The 18327-nt window shown below is 46.9% G+C and overlaps 1 protein-coding gene across 1 annotated transcript in view; it reads right to left on the minus strand.

Moving 5' to 3' along the window:
- The window catches only part of LOC146019744 (uncharacterized), a 178833-nt gene extending 160735 nt beyond the window's left edge, over positions 1 to 18098 (minus strand). Inside the window, exon 1 of the mRNA XM_083152271.1 lies at positions 17959 to 18098. Within this exon, the coding sequence (XP_083008397.1) occupies positions 17959 to 18064 (106 nt within the window). The 5' untranslated portion in view covers positions 18065 to 18098. The remainder of the gene's footprint in view (positions 1 to 17958) is intronic.
- Positions 18099 to 18327: the final 229 nt, after the last annotated feature.

Genomic DNA, 18327 nt, shown 5'->3' on the forward strand with positions numbered 1-18327 from the left:
TTATGAATTATAGCAAACACCGTAATGCCCATTACACTTTATAGCAAACACCGTAATGCCCATTACACTTTATAGCAAACACCGTATTGCCCATCACACTTTAAAGCAAACACCGTAATGCCCATTACACTTTATAGCAAACACCGTACTGCCCATTACACTTTATAGCAAACAACGTAATGCCCATTACACTATGGGGGGCATTGAAGGGGGGCAGCATACACACGGGGGCACTGAGGGGGGGGGGGCAGCTTACACATGGGGGCCCTGAAGGGGGACAGCATACACATGGGGGCCCTGAAGGAGGACAGCATACACATGGGGGCCCTGAAGGGTGGACAGCATACACATGGGGGCCCTGAAGGGGGACAGCACACACATGGGACACATATATAGTAAACAGCATGGTGGCACTCACAGACAATTTGAACAGAGACTTCACAGAGTCAATATAGATAGGGCACTGGGGGGGAACAGTGCACACACAGGGGCACTGGGGGGGGACAGCACACACACGGGGCACTGGGGGGACAGCACACACACGGGGGTTCTGGGGGGGACAGCGCACACACAGGGGCACTGGTGGGGGAACAGCACACATGGGGGCACTGGGGGGGGACAGCGCGCACACACGGGGCACTGGGGGGGACAGCGCACACACGGGGGCACTGGGGGGGGAACAGCACACACGGGGGGCACTGGGGGGACAGCGCACACACGGGGCACTGGGGGGGACAGGGCACACACGGGGCACTGGGGGGACAGCGCACACACGGGGGCACTGTGGGGGGACAGGGCACACACGGGGCACTGGGGGGAACAGCGCACACACACGGGGGCACTGTGGGGGGACAGGGCACACACGGGGCACTGGGGGGACAGCGCACACACGGGGGCACTGTGGGGGGACAGGGCACACACGGGGTACTGGGGGGGACAGCGCACACACACGGGGGCACTGTGGGGGGACAGGGCACACACAGGGGCACTGTGGGGGGACAGTGGGTTAGGGTTATAGGCTGTGGGGTGTGTGTATGGTTAGGGTTATAGGCTGTGGGGTGTGTGTATGGTTAGGGTTATAGGCTGCAGGGTGTGAGTGTATTGTTAGGGTTATAGGCTGCGGGAGGGGGGGTGTATGGTTAGGGTTATAGGCTGCGGGGTATATGGTTAGGGTTATAGGCTGCGGGGTGTGTATATGGTTAGGGTTATAGGCTGTGGGGTGTGTATGGTTAGGGTTATAGGCTGCGAGGTGTGCGTGGTTATGGTTATAGGCTGCAGGGTGTGTGTGTATTGTTAGGGTTATAGGCTGCGGGAGGGGGGGGTGTATGGTTAGGGTTATAGGCTGCGGGGTGTGTATATGGTTAGGGTTATAGGCTGTGGGGTGTGTGTATGGTTAGGGTTATAGGCTGCGAGGTGTGCGTGGTTAGGGTTATAGGCTGCAGGGTGTGTATTGTTAGGGTTATAGGCTGCGGGAGGGGGGGGGGTGTATGGTTAGGGTTATAGGCTGTGGGGTGTGTATATGGTTAGGGTTATAGGCTGCGGGGTGTGTGTATGGTTAGGGTTATAGGCTGCGGGGTGTGTGTATGGTTAGGGTTATAGGCTGCGGGGTGTGTGTATATGGTTAGGGTTATAGGCTGCAGGGTGTGTGTGTATTGTTAGGGTTATAGGCTGCGGGAGGGGGGGGTGTATGGTTAGGGTTATAGGCTGCGGGGTATATGGTTAGGGTTATAGGCTGCGGGGTGTGTATATGGTTAGGGTTATAGGCTGTGGGGTGTGTGTATGGTTAGGGTTATAGGCTGCGAGGTGGTGCGTGGTTATGGTTATAGGCTGCAGGGTGTGTGTGTATTGTTAGGGTTATAGGCTGCGGGAGGGGGGGGTGTATGGTTAGGGTTATAGGCTGCGGGGTGTGTATATGGTTAGGGTTATAGGCTGTGGGGTGTGTGTATGGTTAGGGTTATAGGCTGCGAGGTGTGCGTGGTTAGGGTTATAGGCTGCAGGGTGTGTTTGTATTGTTAGGGTTATAGGCTGCGGGAGGGGGGGGGGTATGGTTAGGGTTATAGGCTGTGGGGTGTGTATATGGTTAGGGTTATAGGCTGCGGGGTGTGTGTATGGTTAGGTTTATAGGCTGTGGGGTATATGGTTAGGGTTATAGGCTGCGGGGTGTGTATATGGTTAGGGTTATAGGCTGTGGGGTGTGTATATGGTTAGGGTTATAGGCTGCGGGGTGTGTGTATGGTTAGGGTTATAGGCTGCGGGGTGTGTGTATGGTTAGGGTTATAGGCTGCGGGGTGTGTGTATATGGTTAGGGTTATAGGCTGCAGGGTGTGTGTGTATTGTTAGGGTTATAGGCTGCGGGAGGGGGGTGTATGGTTAGGGTTATAGGCTGCGGGGTGTGTGTATGGTTAGGGTTATAGGCTGTGGGGTATATGGTTAGGGTTATAGGCTGCGGGGTGTGTATATGGTTAGGGTTATAGGCTGTGGGGTGTGTATATGGTTAGGGTTATAGGCTGCGGGGTGTGTATATGGTTAGGGTTATAGGCTGTGGGGTGTGTATGGTTAGGGTTATAGGCTGCGGGGTATATGGTTAGGGTTATAGGCTGCGGGGTGTGTATATGGTTAGGGTTATAGGCTGTGGGGTGTGTGTATGGTTAGGGTTATAGGCTGTGGGGTGTGTATGTGGTTAGGGTTATAGGCTGCGGGGTGTGTATATGGTTAGCGTTATAGGCTGTGGGGTGTGTATATGCATACCTCCCAACTGTCCCGATTACCGCGGGAAAGTCCCGATATTCGGGGACGTTCCCGCGTCCCGCCCGGGGCCGCGAGGTGTGCGTGGTTATGGTTATAGGCTGCAGGGTGTGTGTGTATTGTTAGGGTTATAGGCTGCGGGAGGGGGGGTGTATTTTTAGGGTTATAGGCTGCGGGGTGTGTATATGGTTAGGGTTATAGGCTGTGGGGTGTGTGTATGGTTAGGGTTATAGGCTGCGAGGTGTGCGTGGATAGGGTTATAGGCTGCAGGGTGTGTGTGTATTGTTAGGGTTATAGGCTGCGGGAGAGGGGGGGTGTATGGTTAGGGTTATAGGCTGCGGGGTGTGTATATGGTTAAGGTTATAGGCTGCGGGGTGTGTGTATGGTTAGGGTTATAGGCTGCGGAGTGTGTGTATGGTTAGGGTTATAGGCTGTGGGGTGTGTGTATATGGTTAGGGTTATAGGCTGCAGGGTGTGTGTATGGTTAGGGTTATAGGCTGTGGGGTGTGTGTATGGTTAGGGTTATAGGCTGCGGGGTGTGTGTATTGTTAGGGTTATAGGCTGCGGGAGGGGGGGGTGTATGGTTAGGGTTATAGGCTGCGGGGTGTGTGTATGGTTAGGGTTATAGGCTGCGGGGTATATGGTTAGGGTTATAGGCTGCGGGGTGTGTATATGGTTAGGGTTATAGGCTGTGGGGTGTGTATATGGTTAGGGTTATAGGCTGCGGGGTGTGTATATGGTTAGGGTTATAGGCTGTGGGGTGTGTTTGGTTAGGGTTATAGGCTGCGGGGTATATGGTTAGGGTTATAGGCTGCGGGGTGTGTGTATGGTTAGGGTTATAGGCTGCGGGGTGTGTGTATGGTTAGGGTTATAGGCTGTGGGGTGTGTGTATATGGTTAGGGTTATAGGCTGCAGGGTGTGTGTGTATTGTTAGGGTTATAGGCTGCGGGAGGGGGGGTGTATGGTTAGGGTTATAGGCTGCGGGGTGTGTGTATGGTTAGGGTTATAGGCTGTGGGGTATATGGTTAGGGTTATAGGCTGCGGGGTGTGTATATGGTTAGGGTTATAGGCTGTGGGGTGTGTATATGGTTAGGGTTATAGGCTGCGGGGTGTGTATATGGTTAGGGTTATAGGCTGTGGGGTGTGTTTGGTTAGGGTTATAGGCTGCGGGGTATATGGTTAGGGTTATAGGCTGCGGGGTGTGTGTATGGTTAGGGTTATAGGCTGCGGGGTGTGTGTATGGTTAGGGTTATAGGCTGTGGGGTGTGTGTATATGGTTAGGGTTATAGGCTGCAGGGTGTGTGTGTATTGTTAGGGTTATAGGCTGCGGGAGGGGGAGTGTATGGTTAGGGTTATAGGCTGCGGGGTGTGTGTATGGTTAGGGTTATAGGCTGTGGGGTATATGGTTAGGGTTATAGGCTGCGGGGTGTGTATATGGTTAGGGTTATAGGCTGTGGGGTGTGTATATGGTTAGGGTTATAGGCTGCGGGGTGTGTATATGGTTAGGGTTATAGGCTGTGGGGTGTGTATGGTTAGGGTTATAGGCTGCGGGGTATATGGTTAGGGTTATAGGCTGCGGGGTATGTATATGGTTAGGGTTATAGGCTGTGGGGTGTGTGTATGGTTAGGGTTATAGGCTGTGGGGTGTGTATATGCATACCTCCCAACTGTCCCGATTACCGCGGGAAAGTCCCGATATTCGGGGACGTTCCCGCGTCCCGCCCGGGGCCGCCATTGTCCCACGGTGGGGGGGACAGTTGGGAGCCCCCCTAGCTTGCCGAGAATAGACGCTGTGCGCATGCGCACAGCGTCTATTCAGCGACGACGAGCGGCGAAAATGGGGGCGTGGCCGGATTTCGCGTCACCCCGTGAGGCCATGCCCCCTTTTCTCGAGGCCATGCCCCCTTCAAAAGTTGGGAGGTATGGTATATGGTTAGGGTTATAGGCTGTGGTGTGTGTGTGGTTAGGGTTATAGGCTGTGGGGTGTGTGTGTGTGTATGGTTAGGGTTATAGGCGGTGGGGTGTGTATATGGTTAGGGTTATAGGCTGTGGGGTGTGTATATGGTTAGGGTTATAGGCTGTGGGGTGTGTGTATGGTTAGGGTTATAGGCTGCAGGGTGTGTGGGGGGATGTATAGTTAGGGTTAAGCTACAGGGGGGTGTATAAATAAGGTTAGGCTGCATGGGAGGGGATGTATAATTAGAGTTAAGCTGAAGGGGATGGGGGTGTATGACATATTGTCAGGTTTCAGGGGTGTATAGTAGCTACTAACCTTGCCACATTTGCTTGAAAGAAGGCTGTTTCTGTAGGACACTCTGGAAACTGTCTTCAGGGGGGTAGAAAGAGACGCCGCGTCCTAGACTGCTTCCTGTGTGCCATCCAGAGCTGGGTCCTGCAGGAGAGGCCGCCATTGGCACTGACGGGTCTAGCAGTAGGGGCGGCAGGGGGAAAGCCAGGAGCCGTGTACTTCATCTATTCGGGCCTCCTCTGCACCTGGGCACCGCCCGGCTGCAGGTTCCGCAAAAGTATGTGCACTTACCAGGGAACACGTTAAAGAGCCGTCCAGCCTGGAGTTCCGGAGCCGCAAGTCTGACTGCGCCATCAGACGCTAAGCCACACCCCCGCCCTAACCTGCCGCTGCGACCCGTTTTTCTCCTGTTACAGTGGCTGCCAATGCGCTCCATTCTGTATCCTTCAACATCCCCACACGGCTTGACTCCTGACCAGAGGCGTGTGTGTGCTGACCCGCTGAGGGGAGGTATGCAGTCCTGGCTGTAAGGATACGGCAGTGACACACAACCACATAAAGACCGGCAGTGGCTGCGGTCCCCATGTTTCCCTTAGGCCCTGGACCCAGTGCAGTGCACCAGCGATAGCTCCCCCCCACTTTAGATGCCTGCCTCAGCTCATAATCTATATTTGCAGTGCGCCCACCCCAGCACTTGCTCCCCCAAGCGGTCGCGGTGGCTGTGACCCCATAGTTACGCCACTGGGCAGGGCTTCAGATACAATAGTCCACAGGAAAAGCTATCCCAGGCACAAGCAAAGTAGCATGATAGTTTTCAAAAGGGGGCATGGTCACGGGGGTCCGCGATTAGACCACGCCCCCTTTTGAGACCTATCACGCTAAAGGAGCCCAGGCCACTGCTAGATGGCTGAGGGAGGGGACACTGATGACAGATCAAAGAGGGGAATCCTCAAGCCTTGTTTGCCTCTGCCCGCTGTAGAGGCAGAGCAGGCTCTGAGGGAGCAGCAGCAGCATCGCAAGGCAGACAGCCTGCCCGGCTCTGAGACTGGCAGCAGCATCGCACTGCTGCTGCCACTGGCTGCCAGTCATAAGGAGGTGCCTGTGCCGGCAAACCCGTGCGCACGCCTATGGTGGGCAGTAGGGGAAAGTTGTGAACAAGTAGGGTCACTGGGGGACTATGTAAAAACCGGACCCGAACAAAACTCCGGACCGCCGGACAGGATCAAAATCTGCAGTCCGGAGCTTGAAGGGTCCGGTCCGGGGGGTGTCCTGTTCGGGGGGTGTCTTGTCCGGGGGGTCCCTATGATAGCTATCACCAGGGTCATGGGGGAGGGGAGATTAACAGCCTCCCGGAGTGGATCGGACCGTCCGGTTTTTGCTACATGCCCGGACCATACAGGGAGGCTTTATTCTACCCCCCCTCCTCTACCTGGTGAGAGGTGTCACAGGCAGCCCCCCAGACAGGACACCCCCGGACAGGACACCCCCGGACTGGACGCTATAAGCTCCAAAATTCAGAGTTTGATGTCTGGTCCGGCAGTCCGGGGGTTTTGTCCTGGTCCGGGTTTTACCCATACCCGGTCACTGGAGACTGCAGCGGCTGCTGATTTGTTAATACTAGAATATATTGTCTGCAAGTGTTCTCTGTATGTACACTCTCCCCGTCCTGTCAGCCTGCAGCGGAGACCGGCAGTGTGATTTTTACCTCGGGCCAGTGGCGGATTTAGGGGGGGGGGGCACCCGGGTATGTGCCCCCCCCTGTCATTTTGTAGCTGAGGACCAGGGACTGGAGATATCGCTATAAGATTTTTTCCCTATAGGATAATATGGGACACGTCAATTCTGACCCCCACCCGGTTCCGACGGCTGCCAGTTCCCCTTTTGGCATCACAGAAGCTTGATCTCATTCAATTCCTAATCGCTGGGCCTTCAATATGATACCAGGCTGGTCCATATCCGTCAATCGTTTCCAGAGATATTGCGTGTAAACTGATTTTTTTATTTTTGAAATGTAATTTCATGGCTGTTCATGTTCTTTGAGGGCAGATTACTCTGGAACCAAACAGCCCAGTTTCACGGGACCAAAACCATTTAAAGCCCACTCAAAAGTTCTTCAATATGATACTTGTCTCATGTAAATGGGTCAGTTGGTTCCGAAGATATAGCCGGTTAAATGAGATAACTGGTTAAAGGGGGGGGGGGTTTCTCTCCCCCGCACACCAAAAAAAGCAGGGACTAGGCTGGTGTAAAAGGGGCCAACCCGGGAATGCATTTTCTGGTGTGAAAGGGGTATAACTGTATTTCAAATAGCCGGGACCTGCAGTGCTCTGCCACTGTCAGTGGCTATCACTTCTGCCTGGCGGCTGCTGTCCCCCATTTACCGCGACCATGTATTCCCCCTTGGCAATGAGCATGTAATCCCATATGGCAACGAGCATGGAACCTCTGGCAATAAGCATGGAACCCTTGGCAATGAGCATGTAGATAAGCAGCACTTATGAAGCATAATTTTTAATAGGCATTATGGTGTTTGGCATAATACATAATGGACATAATGGCGTGTAACTTACTGTGTATTGGACATTATGGTGTAAATGTTTAATGCGCGCCTTTGATGGACAATGTCCCTGTTTATGAAGCGTATTGTGAATTTTGGCTCAATCCATGTGGCATTATGTGAATTATGGCTCAATCTGTGTGGCATTATGTGAATTTTGGCTCATTCCATTTGGCACCATGTGTAAGGGGCAAATATAATGGGGTCTAGTATTTTGTTGCATAATGTGTAGAAGTTGTATATGTTGTTGTACACTACACTCAAGGACATGCCCCCTGTTGAGTGGCCGCACCCCCTTTTCTGGAGCGTGCCTTCGGCGTGCGCACAACTGCATCCTTCACATTTGTCGCCATGGTGGGCCTGCATACTTTAAATGCCAGGGCCTATTTTTAATCCCATTCCCTCACTCTCTCTGCTGCTCTCTTAGCATGTACACTGGCACCACTAACACTGCCCCTCCCCCACCTAAACCCTCTTTTATCATGGTGCCCCCCCTGTCATTTTATCCTGGCTCCACCCCTGCTGCAGGCTGACAGGACGAGGAATGTACATACAGAGAACACCTGCAGACAATATATTCTAGTATTAACAAGTCAGCAGCCACTGCAGTCTCCAGCGACCACACCACCCTCACCCCCACCCCACCCTTTCAGCATACTAAATAATGCTGCCAGCAGCCACTAGAAATAATAAGCCAACAGCAGCTATTGCTGAGAAGGGTGGGCGTGCGCTTGGCGTCCCCTGGCTGGATGCTAGGGGGCGGAGGACGCCGGGGTGTAGGACCACAGGGGAAGGGCGGGCGCGCGCTCGGTGTCCCCGGGCTGGATACTAGGGGACGGAGGACGCCGGGGTGTAGGAGCTGCAGCTGCAGGAGAGGAGAGATAACCTCCTGGTGTAAAAGTTACCTTTCTGCTTATAAAGTATATTTGTGGCGCACCATCTGACACCTCTTCATCAGCACTCACTCAGGACACTTCTCCCTGCATCTCCGTCGGCCATCTTGGTACACCGATGTGAAGCCTAGCTAAGTACTCCACCAAGTTGAGCTCTCCTATCTTTATATATATATATATAAAAAAACTGTAAGTATCTGAAAATCCTCAACCCCAAAAGGCACTCCACTGGGACAATATCTACCTAATAAAACAAACCCAAAGTCTCAATTGTTCCCCTACCCCGAGTTATGCCTTCCCAAAAAACCTTATAGACTAACATGGGTGACAAAGTGTCATTTCGCGAGTGTCAGAAAAAAACTGACAGTTGGAAGTTTAGATCGCTCCCAATTAGTCATTTTTTTATATTTCGCCCTGAAATTTAGCACGCAGCACCGGTTGACGATTCTACGATTACACGCCAAATTTCAGCTCAGTATGCCTAGTCACTTTTGAGGTGCAGTCCCTCAAACACCATGCCCCCATCCGAAAAGTTCCCTATGGGAAAAATCCGTTCGTTCGATTCAGCCTTAATATAAGGGCACTGCCCTTATAATATATATATATATATATATATATATATATATATATATATATATATATATATATATATATATATATATATATATAGGAAAAAGGGGGGTTTTCCAGAGGGCGCTAGCCAATAACAATCAGGTACAGATCGGTTTTTACCGTTTAATATAAAAGTGGAAAAAAAACCTTATTGGGGTATCACAAATACATCTAATATACACATACAAATAAAACTGCTTAATACAGGAAAAGGCACATATGCTTGTACAGGTTCTCATGAATATTGTTCGATTCAGTAGAAAATAGCCCAACGCGTTTCGTCAGTTCCTGACTTCATCAGGGGAAGATAGCATAGCCAGTAGACACTGTAAGTTATAACAATGCAGAAAAACATCATTTAAAACAATACACAACTTTTTGTCACTTAAAAAGGAAAGATCAAGGACAAGAGGAGGAGATGGAGGAGGAAGGAATGACAAAAAATGGAGGCGAAAACAAATGACCAAACTATAAGAGGAATATTTTCAAGAGGGTGTGACCCCCTAAGGGCAAAATTAGTAGTAGCCACTCCGGAAACACCACGTGATAATTTGTCATATAGCACATACCTATACGTGTCTTATATCAATAGAATCTGAAGACATAGATTTTCTAGGACAATCCGATGGTTTTTCAATATTCTACACGGAAACAATTTTGAAGTATATATATATATATATAAAGTCTTCAGTAATCAACCCCATAATAATGGGAAGGAATGATTTTAAATAAAAAAGTCTAACATACCGGAGTCAAACAGAAGTGTCTTTTAAGTATCACAGCAGGTAGTTCAAATAAAATTCACAGCAGGCAATTTGAATAGATATCACAACAGATGGCCCTGATGTATAATCTCATCAGTATCTAATAATGAAACAGGTTTGGTATTACTACCACATTACAGTCCAGAAAGATATGCCAGTTCAATCTACAAGTCTACAACATAATAGCAGAATGCTGGAAGTTTTACTTACACAGGGATCCTAGAACAGCAGCCAGCAGCAGGGTATCAACAAAGTGAATGGCAGCACTGTGTGGCCAGTGTGTATATATAGCTCCCTGGTGATGACATCACTTCCGGGAGTTGATCTATCTAAATAGACGTACAACTTAATGAACACTCATAAATAAAGTGCACTAAGGTTTTAAAATGGTGTGGGAAGATGCATAGTACGCTAGGAGAGATCTCAGTGATAAGGGTTCTATTTATAAGTAGCGTTCTCATGGAGATGGAACGCAAACGGAACGCTATGCGTTCCATTTGGCGGCCATCTTTGATTCATAATATGGGCTGAAGTATGACTTCCCGTCAGTGGGACGCAAATTGCGTTCCAAAGGGCGGATGTAACATCACGCCCTTCATTCGGCTAGACAAGGGAGATTAGGACTAAGGGAGGTAAGGTCCGTGCGGGGGAACGAAAAAATGCGTTACAGCGGACAAATAAGGTGTGCCGCTATAAGAAGAGTGGAACTTCCGTGTCATAAATATTTTATTAGGACGAGGAATTTTAACTGTGGTGGAACGCAAACGGAACGTTGTGCGTTCCATTCAGCGGCCATCTTGAATATCTCCGATGGAATAGAGAATTCCTTCCTATCGGTGAAACGCAAGCTGCGTTTAATAAAAGGGGAGTGATTGATGCAATATTACAGTGTGGGGAATAAGATGCTCATTATACTTATTAAAGAGAAATGGAGGCCCAAATAGGGCTATAGAATAAGAGTGCTACTGTGGATATTTAATTTAAATAACTTTAAATATAAGAATTAAAGTGGACTATATAAACGGGGAATGAGACACAGATATACTAATAGAATTGTCAAAAGAAGCTGATACTATTATATAATAAAAGTGAACCCTTTAATGGGAAAAACAAGGGGGGGGGGGGGGTGGTTGTCTCAAAAAATGGACCAATTAAGGGTAATACTACTTGTATATGGCCCTAATCAAAAAGAGGGGGGGGGGGAAATGAGACACAGATAGGTTATTAGGAGTGTCAAATGGGAGCTTACACTAATACAATTCTATTTACCACAGAAAAAGGTGTGAACCTATAGATGGGAAAAAAAGAGGGATGGTGGTCTCAATATGAGACCAACAGTGGATAAGACTGTTTGCTACTAGCCTTAATCTAGTGAACCATTACTAAGTGGGGAGTTAATATTCACCAAGTGGATACGTTAATTATTATAGAAAAAAATAGTGAATGTTATATAATAATTATAGAAAGTTGTATACCTGTTTCTATTGAACTGGCATTTACATGAAATACTTACTAGATACATATATATTACATACATATTATTCCATAGAACAGCAATATTCCAAGTGTGACATAAAGAGAGGGGTATTTACAAGTAAGATATAAAGATTGTAGATAGGTCTCTAACCTTTAGCAGGACTAGTGTTAGTCTAAACAAGATAAGAAGTTATTAAGGTGAACCATAGGGGAGGAAGGAAGAAAGGGAACAATGTAAAGAGATCTTAATACTTGATGTATGTTGGATCAGATGGATTTAAATAAATGCCACTACATCGATGCCTTCATTAAGGCCTTTAGGTTTTAACGTGTCCAGAGTATAAATCCAGAAACTCTCTATTTTAATCAGATCTTGTCCCCTGTTTCCCCCTCTAGGGTTAAGAGGGATCTTTTCCAAGATGGTGAAGGAAAAGTTCTCTTTTGTAACAGTAGAATTATGCTTCTCTAGGTAATGTCTCGGCAGACTATGTATTTTTACTTTGTTTTTAATGTTCCGCATATGCTCCTGGATCCGGATTTTTGCTTGTCTAATGGTCTTTCCAATATATCTTAGACCACAGTTGCAGGTGATCATATAAATAATATGATCAGAATTGCAGGTGACTGCATCTTTAATGGTGTAAATTCGGCCATCTTCAAACGTCTTACAAAATCGTTCGCATTTGAAGGATAGCACCTCAGTCCTTCAACTCCTCAAAGGAAAAATCTGGTCTTCAGAGTATTGTTGGCTTACTATTGATGTACAGGGGCTCTATTCCTCAATTCCTCATACTAAAGGCCTGGAGTCGATAGAAAATATCTTGAAGGCAGACCCTAATATGAATGGTGCGGACATCACTTTTTTGATAAGTAGTATCAACTTCATACTCAGTCACAACTTTTTTGAGTTTAACGGGGAGTTTTTCCTTCAACAACAGGGCACGGCTATGGGCACTAAATTTGCCCCAGCCTATGCCAACTTGCACATGAGGGCCTGGGAAGAAAAATGTGTTCAATTCGATTTTCAAAGACAACATCATTTTTTACGGAAGATATATTGATGATCTCCTGCTTATCTGGCGGGGGGACGAGGAAAGTGTCATCAATTTCACCTCATACATCCAAGTGAACGATTTCAATTTAAAATTTACGCATAAAATGAACCAAAGTACAATTGAATTTCTAGACCTGGAACTTGAGGGCACTCCAGATAAAGAAGTAGTAACAAGAACACACTTTAAATCTGTAGACGCCAACAGCTTCATTCCAGCGGAGAGCTGCCATCTTCCCACTTGGAAAAACAGCATCCCTTACGCACAGTTTTTACATTGAGGATTACTGGTCCCAATCAGAACTTCTACACGGAATATTTCTAGAAAGAGGTTAGAAGAAAGAATTCGTAGATGTAGCTAGAGCCAACGCAGCTGCAAAAGAAAGAAATACCCTGCTTGAACCTAATTCTAGAATAAAGAAAACCATGAATACCAGACCCTTTGTGACTCAGTATAACTGTGATAATAAAATCATCAAAAGAACTCTTGAAAAGCATTGGAACACACTATTGAGAGACCCAATCCTGGGGCAACATCTTCCCCCTAAACCAAATGTGGTCTATCGAAGAGCATCTAATTTAAAATCCATTTTGGCACCCAGTAGGCTAAAACCCACCACCGAGGAAAAGACAAACAAACCCCATTTTTTAATCAAAAAAGCAGGAGTCACATCATGCAACAAATGTATCTGCTGTAAGTTTCTGGACAAGACACCTTTTAACCATACGTTTGAAGATGGCCGAATTTACACCATCAAAGATGCAATCACCTGCAATTCTGATCATATTATTTATATGATCACCTGCAACTGTGGTCTAAGATATATTGGAAAGACCATTAGACAAGCAAAAATCCGGATCCAGGAGCATATGCGGAACATTAAAAACAAAGTAAAAATACATAGTCTGCCGAGACATTACCTAGAGAAGCATAATTCTACTGTTACAAAAGAGAACTTTTCCTTCACCATCTTGGAAAAGATCCCTCTTAACCCTAGAGGGGGAAACAGGGGACAAGATCTGATTAAAAAAGAGAGTTTCTGGATTTATACTCTGGACACGTTAAAACCTAAAGGCCCTAATGAAGGCATCGATGTAGTGGCATTTATTTAAATCCATCTGATCCAACATACATCAAGTATTAAGATCTCTTTACATTGTTCCCTTTCTTCCTTCCTCCCCTATGGTTCACCTTAATAACTTCTTATCTTGTTTAGACTAACACTAGTCCTGCTAGAGGTTAGAGACCTATCTACAATCTTTATATCTTACTTGTAAATACCCCTCTCTTTATGTCACACTTGGAATATTGCTGTTCTATGGAATAATATGTATGTAATATATATGTATCTAGTAAGTATTTCATGTAAATGCCAGTTCAATAGAAACAGGTATACAACTTTCTATAATTATTATATAACATTCACTATTTTTTTCTATAATAATTAACGTATCCACTTGGTGAATATTAACTCCCCACTTAGTAATGGTTCACTAGATTAAGGCTAGTAGCAAACAGTCTTATCCACTGTTGGTCTCATATTGAGACCACCATCCCTCTTTTTTTCCCATCTATAGGTTCACACCTTTTTCTGTGGTAAATAGAATTGTATTAGTGCAGCGGTTGCCAACCCGCGGCTCGCGAGCCGCATGCGGCTCGCCGCGCTGTAACTTGCGGCTCCAGCCGCCCTCCCGTCTGCAAAGCGGGGTTTTGAATTTGGCGCCAATTCGGCTGCCAAATTCAAAACGCTGCATTGGCGGCCATTAGGAAACGACCGCGGCGAGCCATTCAGCGCTCGCCGCGCCGTTTCCACCCTGCCCCCGGCGTCTGACATCAGACGCCAGCGGGAGGGCGAAAAGTCTTCTACACGCCGGCGGAGCGCAGGAGCGCTCCTGAAGACGCGAGAAGCCGCCGGAGGATGGCGCAGAAGACGGCGGCGGGGAGAAGAGTTCCGGCGCCGCAGAAGACGCCGGGATCAAGACAGAAGATCTCCGGCGCCTTCTGCAAGAAAAAAGAAGATGGCTCCCGGAGAGGCCAGCGGGGGTGGGAAGCAAAAGAGCTGACGAAGCTCCCCCCAGCGGCCTCTCCCAACACCAGGTAGGGGCCTTTGGCCTCCTACCCTCCATCCCCCCTAGACCACCGGGTGTCGGGCACTAGGCCCGTGGGCAAATTCAGGCCCTTCTGGCCTGTGTGCGCATTAGTCGGGCCCTCTTGGCCCGTGGCTCATTTGTTTGTTGGGCCCTCCTGGCCCTCTAGGTGGGCCCTTTAGTTATGAAGCTGGGCCCTCCAGCATAGGTGTTGCACTGTGGGCAACACCTGTGCTGGAGGGCCCAGCTTCCTAACTGTGGGGTCATATGACGTTTGGCACTGTGGGGGGCATATGTTTGGCACTTTGAGGGGCATGTGATGTTTGGCACTGTGGGGGGCATATGATGATTGGCACTTTGAGGGGCATGTGATGTTTGGCAGTGTGGGGGGCATATGATGTTTGGCACTGTGGGGGGCATGTGATGTTTGGCACTGTGGGGGGCATGTGATGTTTGGCACTGTGGGGGGCATGTGATGTTTGGCACTGTGGGGGGCATGTGATGTTTGGCACTGTGGGGGGCATGTGATGTTTGGCACTGTGGGGGGCATATGATGTTTGGCACTGTGGTGGGCATATCTGGCACTGGGGGCATAAAGATTTGTCATGTGGCCACTCTCCTTGTGTCATATGACCACGCCCCTGACCACTCCCCCGATCACGCCCCTTTTTGGCGCGCGCGCCTTAGGCGCGCGCATGATGTTGGCTCTTTGGCTTGACGACTGATATTTTTCGGCTCTTTACCTCTGACCGGTTGGCCACCCCTGTATTAGTGTAAGCTCCCATTTGACACTCCTAATAACCTATCTGTGTCTCATTTCCCCCCCCCCCCTCTTTTTGATTAGGGCCATATACAAGTAGTATTACCCTTAATTGGTCCATTTTTTGAGACAACCACCCCCCCCCCCTTGTTTTTCCCATTAAAGGGTTCACTTTTATTATATAATAGTATCAGCTTCTTTTGACAATTCTATTAGTATATCTGTGTCTCATTCCCCGTTTATATAGTCCACTTTAATTCTTATATTTAAAGTTATTTAAATTAAATATCCACAGTAGCACTCTTATTCTATAGCCCTATTTGGGCCTCCATTTCTCTTTAATAAGTATAATGAGCATCTTATTCCCCACACTGTAATATTGCATCAATCACTCCCCTTTTATTAAACGCAGCTTGCGTTTCACCGATAGGAAGGAATTCTCTATTCCATCGGAGATATTCAAGATGGCCGCTGAATGGAACGCACAACGTTCCGTTTGCGTTCCACCACAGTTAAAATTCCTCGTCCTAATAAAATATTTATGACACGGAAGTTCCACTCTTCTTATAGCGGCACACCTTATTTGTCCGCTGTAACGCATTTTTTCGTTCCCCCGCACGGACCTTACCTCCCTTAGTCCTAATCTCCCTTGTCTAGCCGAATGAAGGGCGTGATGTTACATCCGCCCTTTGGAACGCAATTTGCGTCCCACTGACGGGAAGTCATACTTCAGCCCATATTATGAATCAAAGATGGCCGCCAAATGGAACGCATAGCGTTCCGTTTGCGTTCCATCTCCATGAGAACGCTACTTATAAATAGAACCCTTATCACTGAGATCTCTCCTAGCGTACTATGCATCTTCCCACACCATTTTAAAACCTTAGTGCACTTTATTTATGAGTGTTCATTAAGTTGTACGTCTATTTAGATAGATCAACTCCCGGAAGTGATGTCATCACCAGGGAGCTATATATACACACTGGCCACACAGTGCTGCCATTCACTTTGTTGATACCCTGCTGCTGGCTGCTGTTCTAGGATCCCTGTGTAAGTAAAACTTCCAGCATTCTGCTATTATGTTGTAGACTTGTAGATTGAACTGGCATATCTTTCTGGACTGTAATGTGGTAGTAATACCAAACCTGTTTCATTATTAGATACTGATGAGATTATACATCAGGGCCATCTGTTGTGATATCAATTCAAATTGCCTGCTGTGAATTTTATTTGAACTACCTGCTGTGATACTTAAAAGACACTTCTGTTTGATTCCGGTATGTTAGACTTTTTTATTTAAAATCATTCCTTCCCATTATTATGGGGTTGATTACTGAAGACTTTATATATATATATATATATATATATATATATATATATATATATATATATATATATATATATATACTTCAAAATTGTTACCGTGTAGAATATTGAAAAACCATCGGATTGTCCTAGAAAATCTATGTCTTCAGATTCTATTGATATAAGACACGTATAGGTATGTGCTATATGACAAATTATCACGTGGTGTTTCCGGAGTGGCTACTACTAATTTTGCCCTTAGGGGGTCACACCCTCTTGAAAATATTCCTCTTATAGTTTGGTCATTTGTTTTCGCCTCCATTTTTTGTCATTCCTTCCTCCTCCATCTCCTCCTCTTGTCCTTGATCTTTCCTTTTTAAGTGACAAAAAGTTGTGTATTGTTTTAAATGATGTTTTTCTGCATTGTTATAACTTACAGTGTCTACTGGCTATGCTATCTTCCCCTGATGAAGTCAGGAACTGACGAAACGCGTTGGGCTATTTTCTACTGAATCGAACAATATTCATGAGAACCTGTACAAGCATATGTGCCTTTTCCTGTATTAGGCAGTTTTATTTGTATGTGTATATTAGATGTATTTGTGATACCCCAATAAGGGTTTTTTTCCACTTTTATATTAAACGGTAAAAACCGATCTGTACCTGATTGTTATTGGCTAGCGCCCTCTGGAAAACCCCCCTTTTTCCCATTTCTATTCTGGGTCTTGTCTAACAGAGGACCCCCCAGAGGTGCTGCTCCCACTTTCTCGAGCGCAGAAAGGGTACCCCCATTTTGATATATATATATATATATATATATACAAAAAATAGTTAATAATACCTAATTTCAAAGCTCACTCTTGTGTATGTTTTTGATTTTTATAATTGATATATATATATATATATATATATATATATATATATATATATATATATATATATATATATATATATATATATATATAAAATTGTTGTTTCATAGGTGGCTGCCTATTATATAAGAGATTCACATGAAATACATACTTTTTTGATATTTTTCTAAGACAGTCTCCATCTTGTCATTGCACGTATGGTCATTCATGGTGTATCGATTTTTTAAAGAGACACTAACAAATTAGCGCAGCATTTCCGACCTTAGGGTTTTGTTGGCTTTTTCTTTGTGAAGTCCGGAACCAGATTTCTGGTGCCGGATTAAATACAAATCATATGCTCAAACACTTTAGCATATAGAAAGCTGCAGCTGGTATACACATATCCATAATTTGTTTTTATTTAAAGTGTATATATTAGAAATTTACAGACACATTAGCGCCCAATTAGGTCACCGAAATTCGATGACCAATTGTTAGTAATGTATATCTGATTGGTTGCCCACAGCAACATCCCATCCATAATAGAACTCCCACCATAGTGTCTGATTGTCTATATTACACTAGGAGTGAGAACAACGAATACTTACCTAGCTGTGCGTATATGGCCCCAGTTTCATACTTGTTCATAGTCGCACATCCCCGGTTATCCACCAGTGTGATGGTCTCGGTCAGCTTATACGCGTTCCTCTTCATCGTCTCCGGTTTATCCTCTGCACCAGCAGTGGCGGGGGACAGGGTGCCATGTGCCCCCCAGGCCGGTAAAGTCATGCAGCACTTGAGCCGCCCACTGCTGCTGTGTGTATACCTGACAGCCGGGAAGGATGATCCACCAGCCTCCCAGCTGTCAGGGTCAGGCTGCTGATGCTGCATGGGGTACATACTGTACTACTTGCTGTGTCCACTCCACCACAGAAGGGGCTATGTGAGGGGCGGAGCTTAGCGGGTCATAAGGGCGG

This window comes from Crinia signifera, chromosome 7, assembly GCF_055691185.1.
Source record: "Crinia signifera chromosome 7, ASM5569118v1, whole genome shotgun sequence".
Taxonomy (NCBI): domain Eukaryota; kingdom Metazoa; phylum Chordata; class Amphibia; order Anura; family Myobatrachidae; genus Crinia; species Crinia signifera.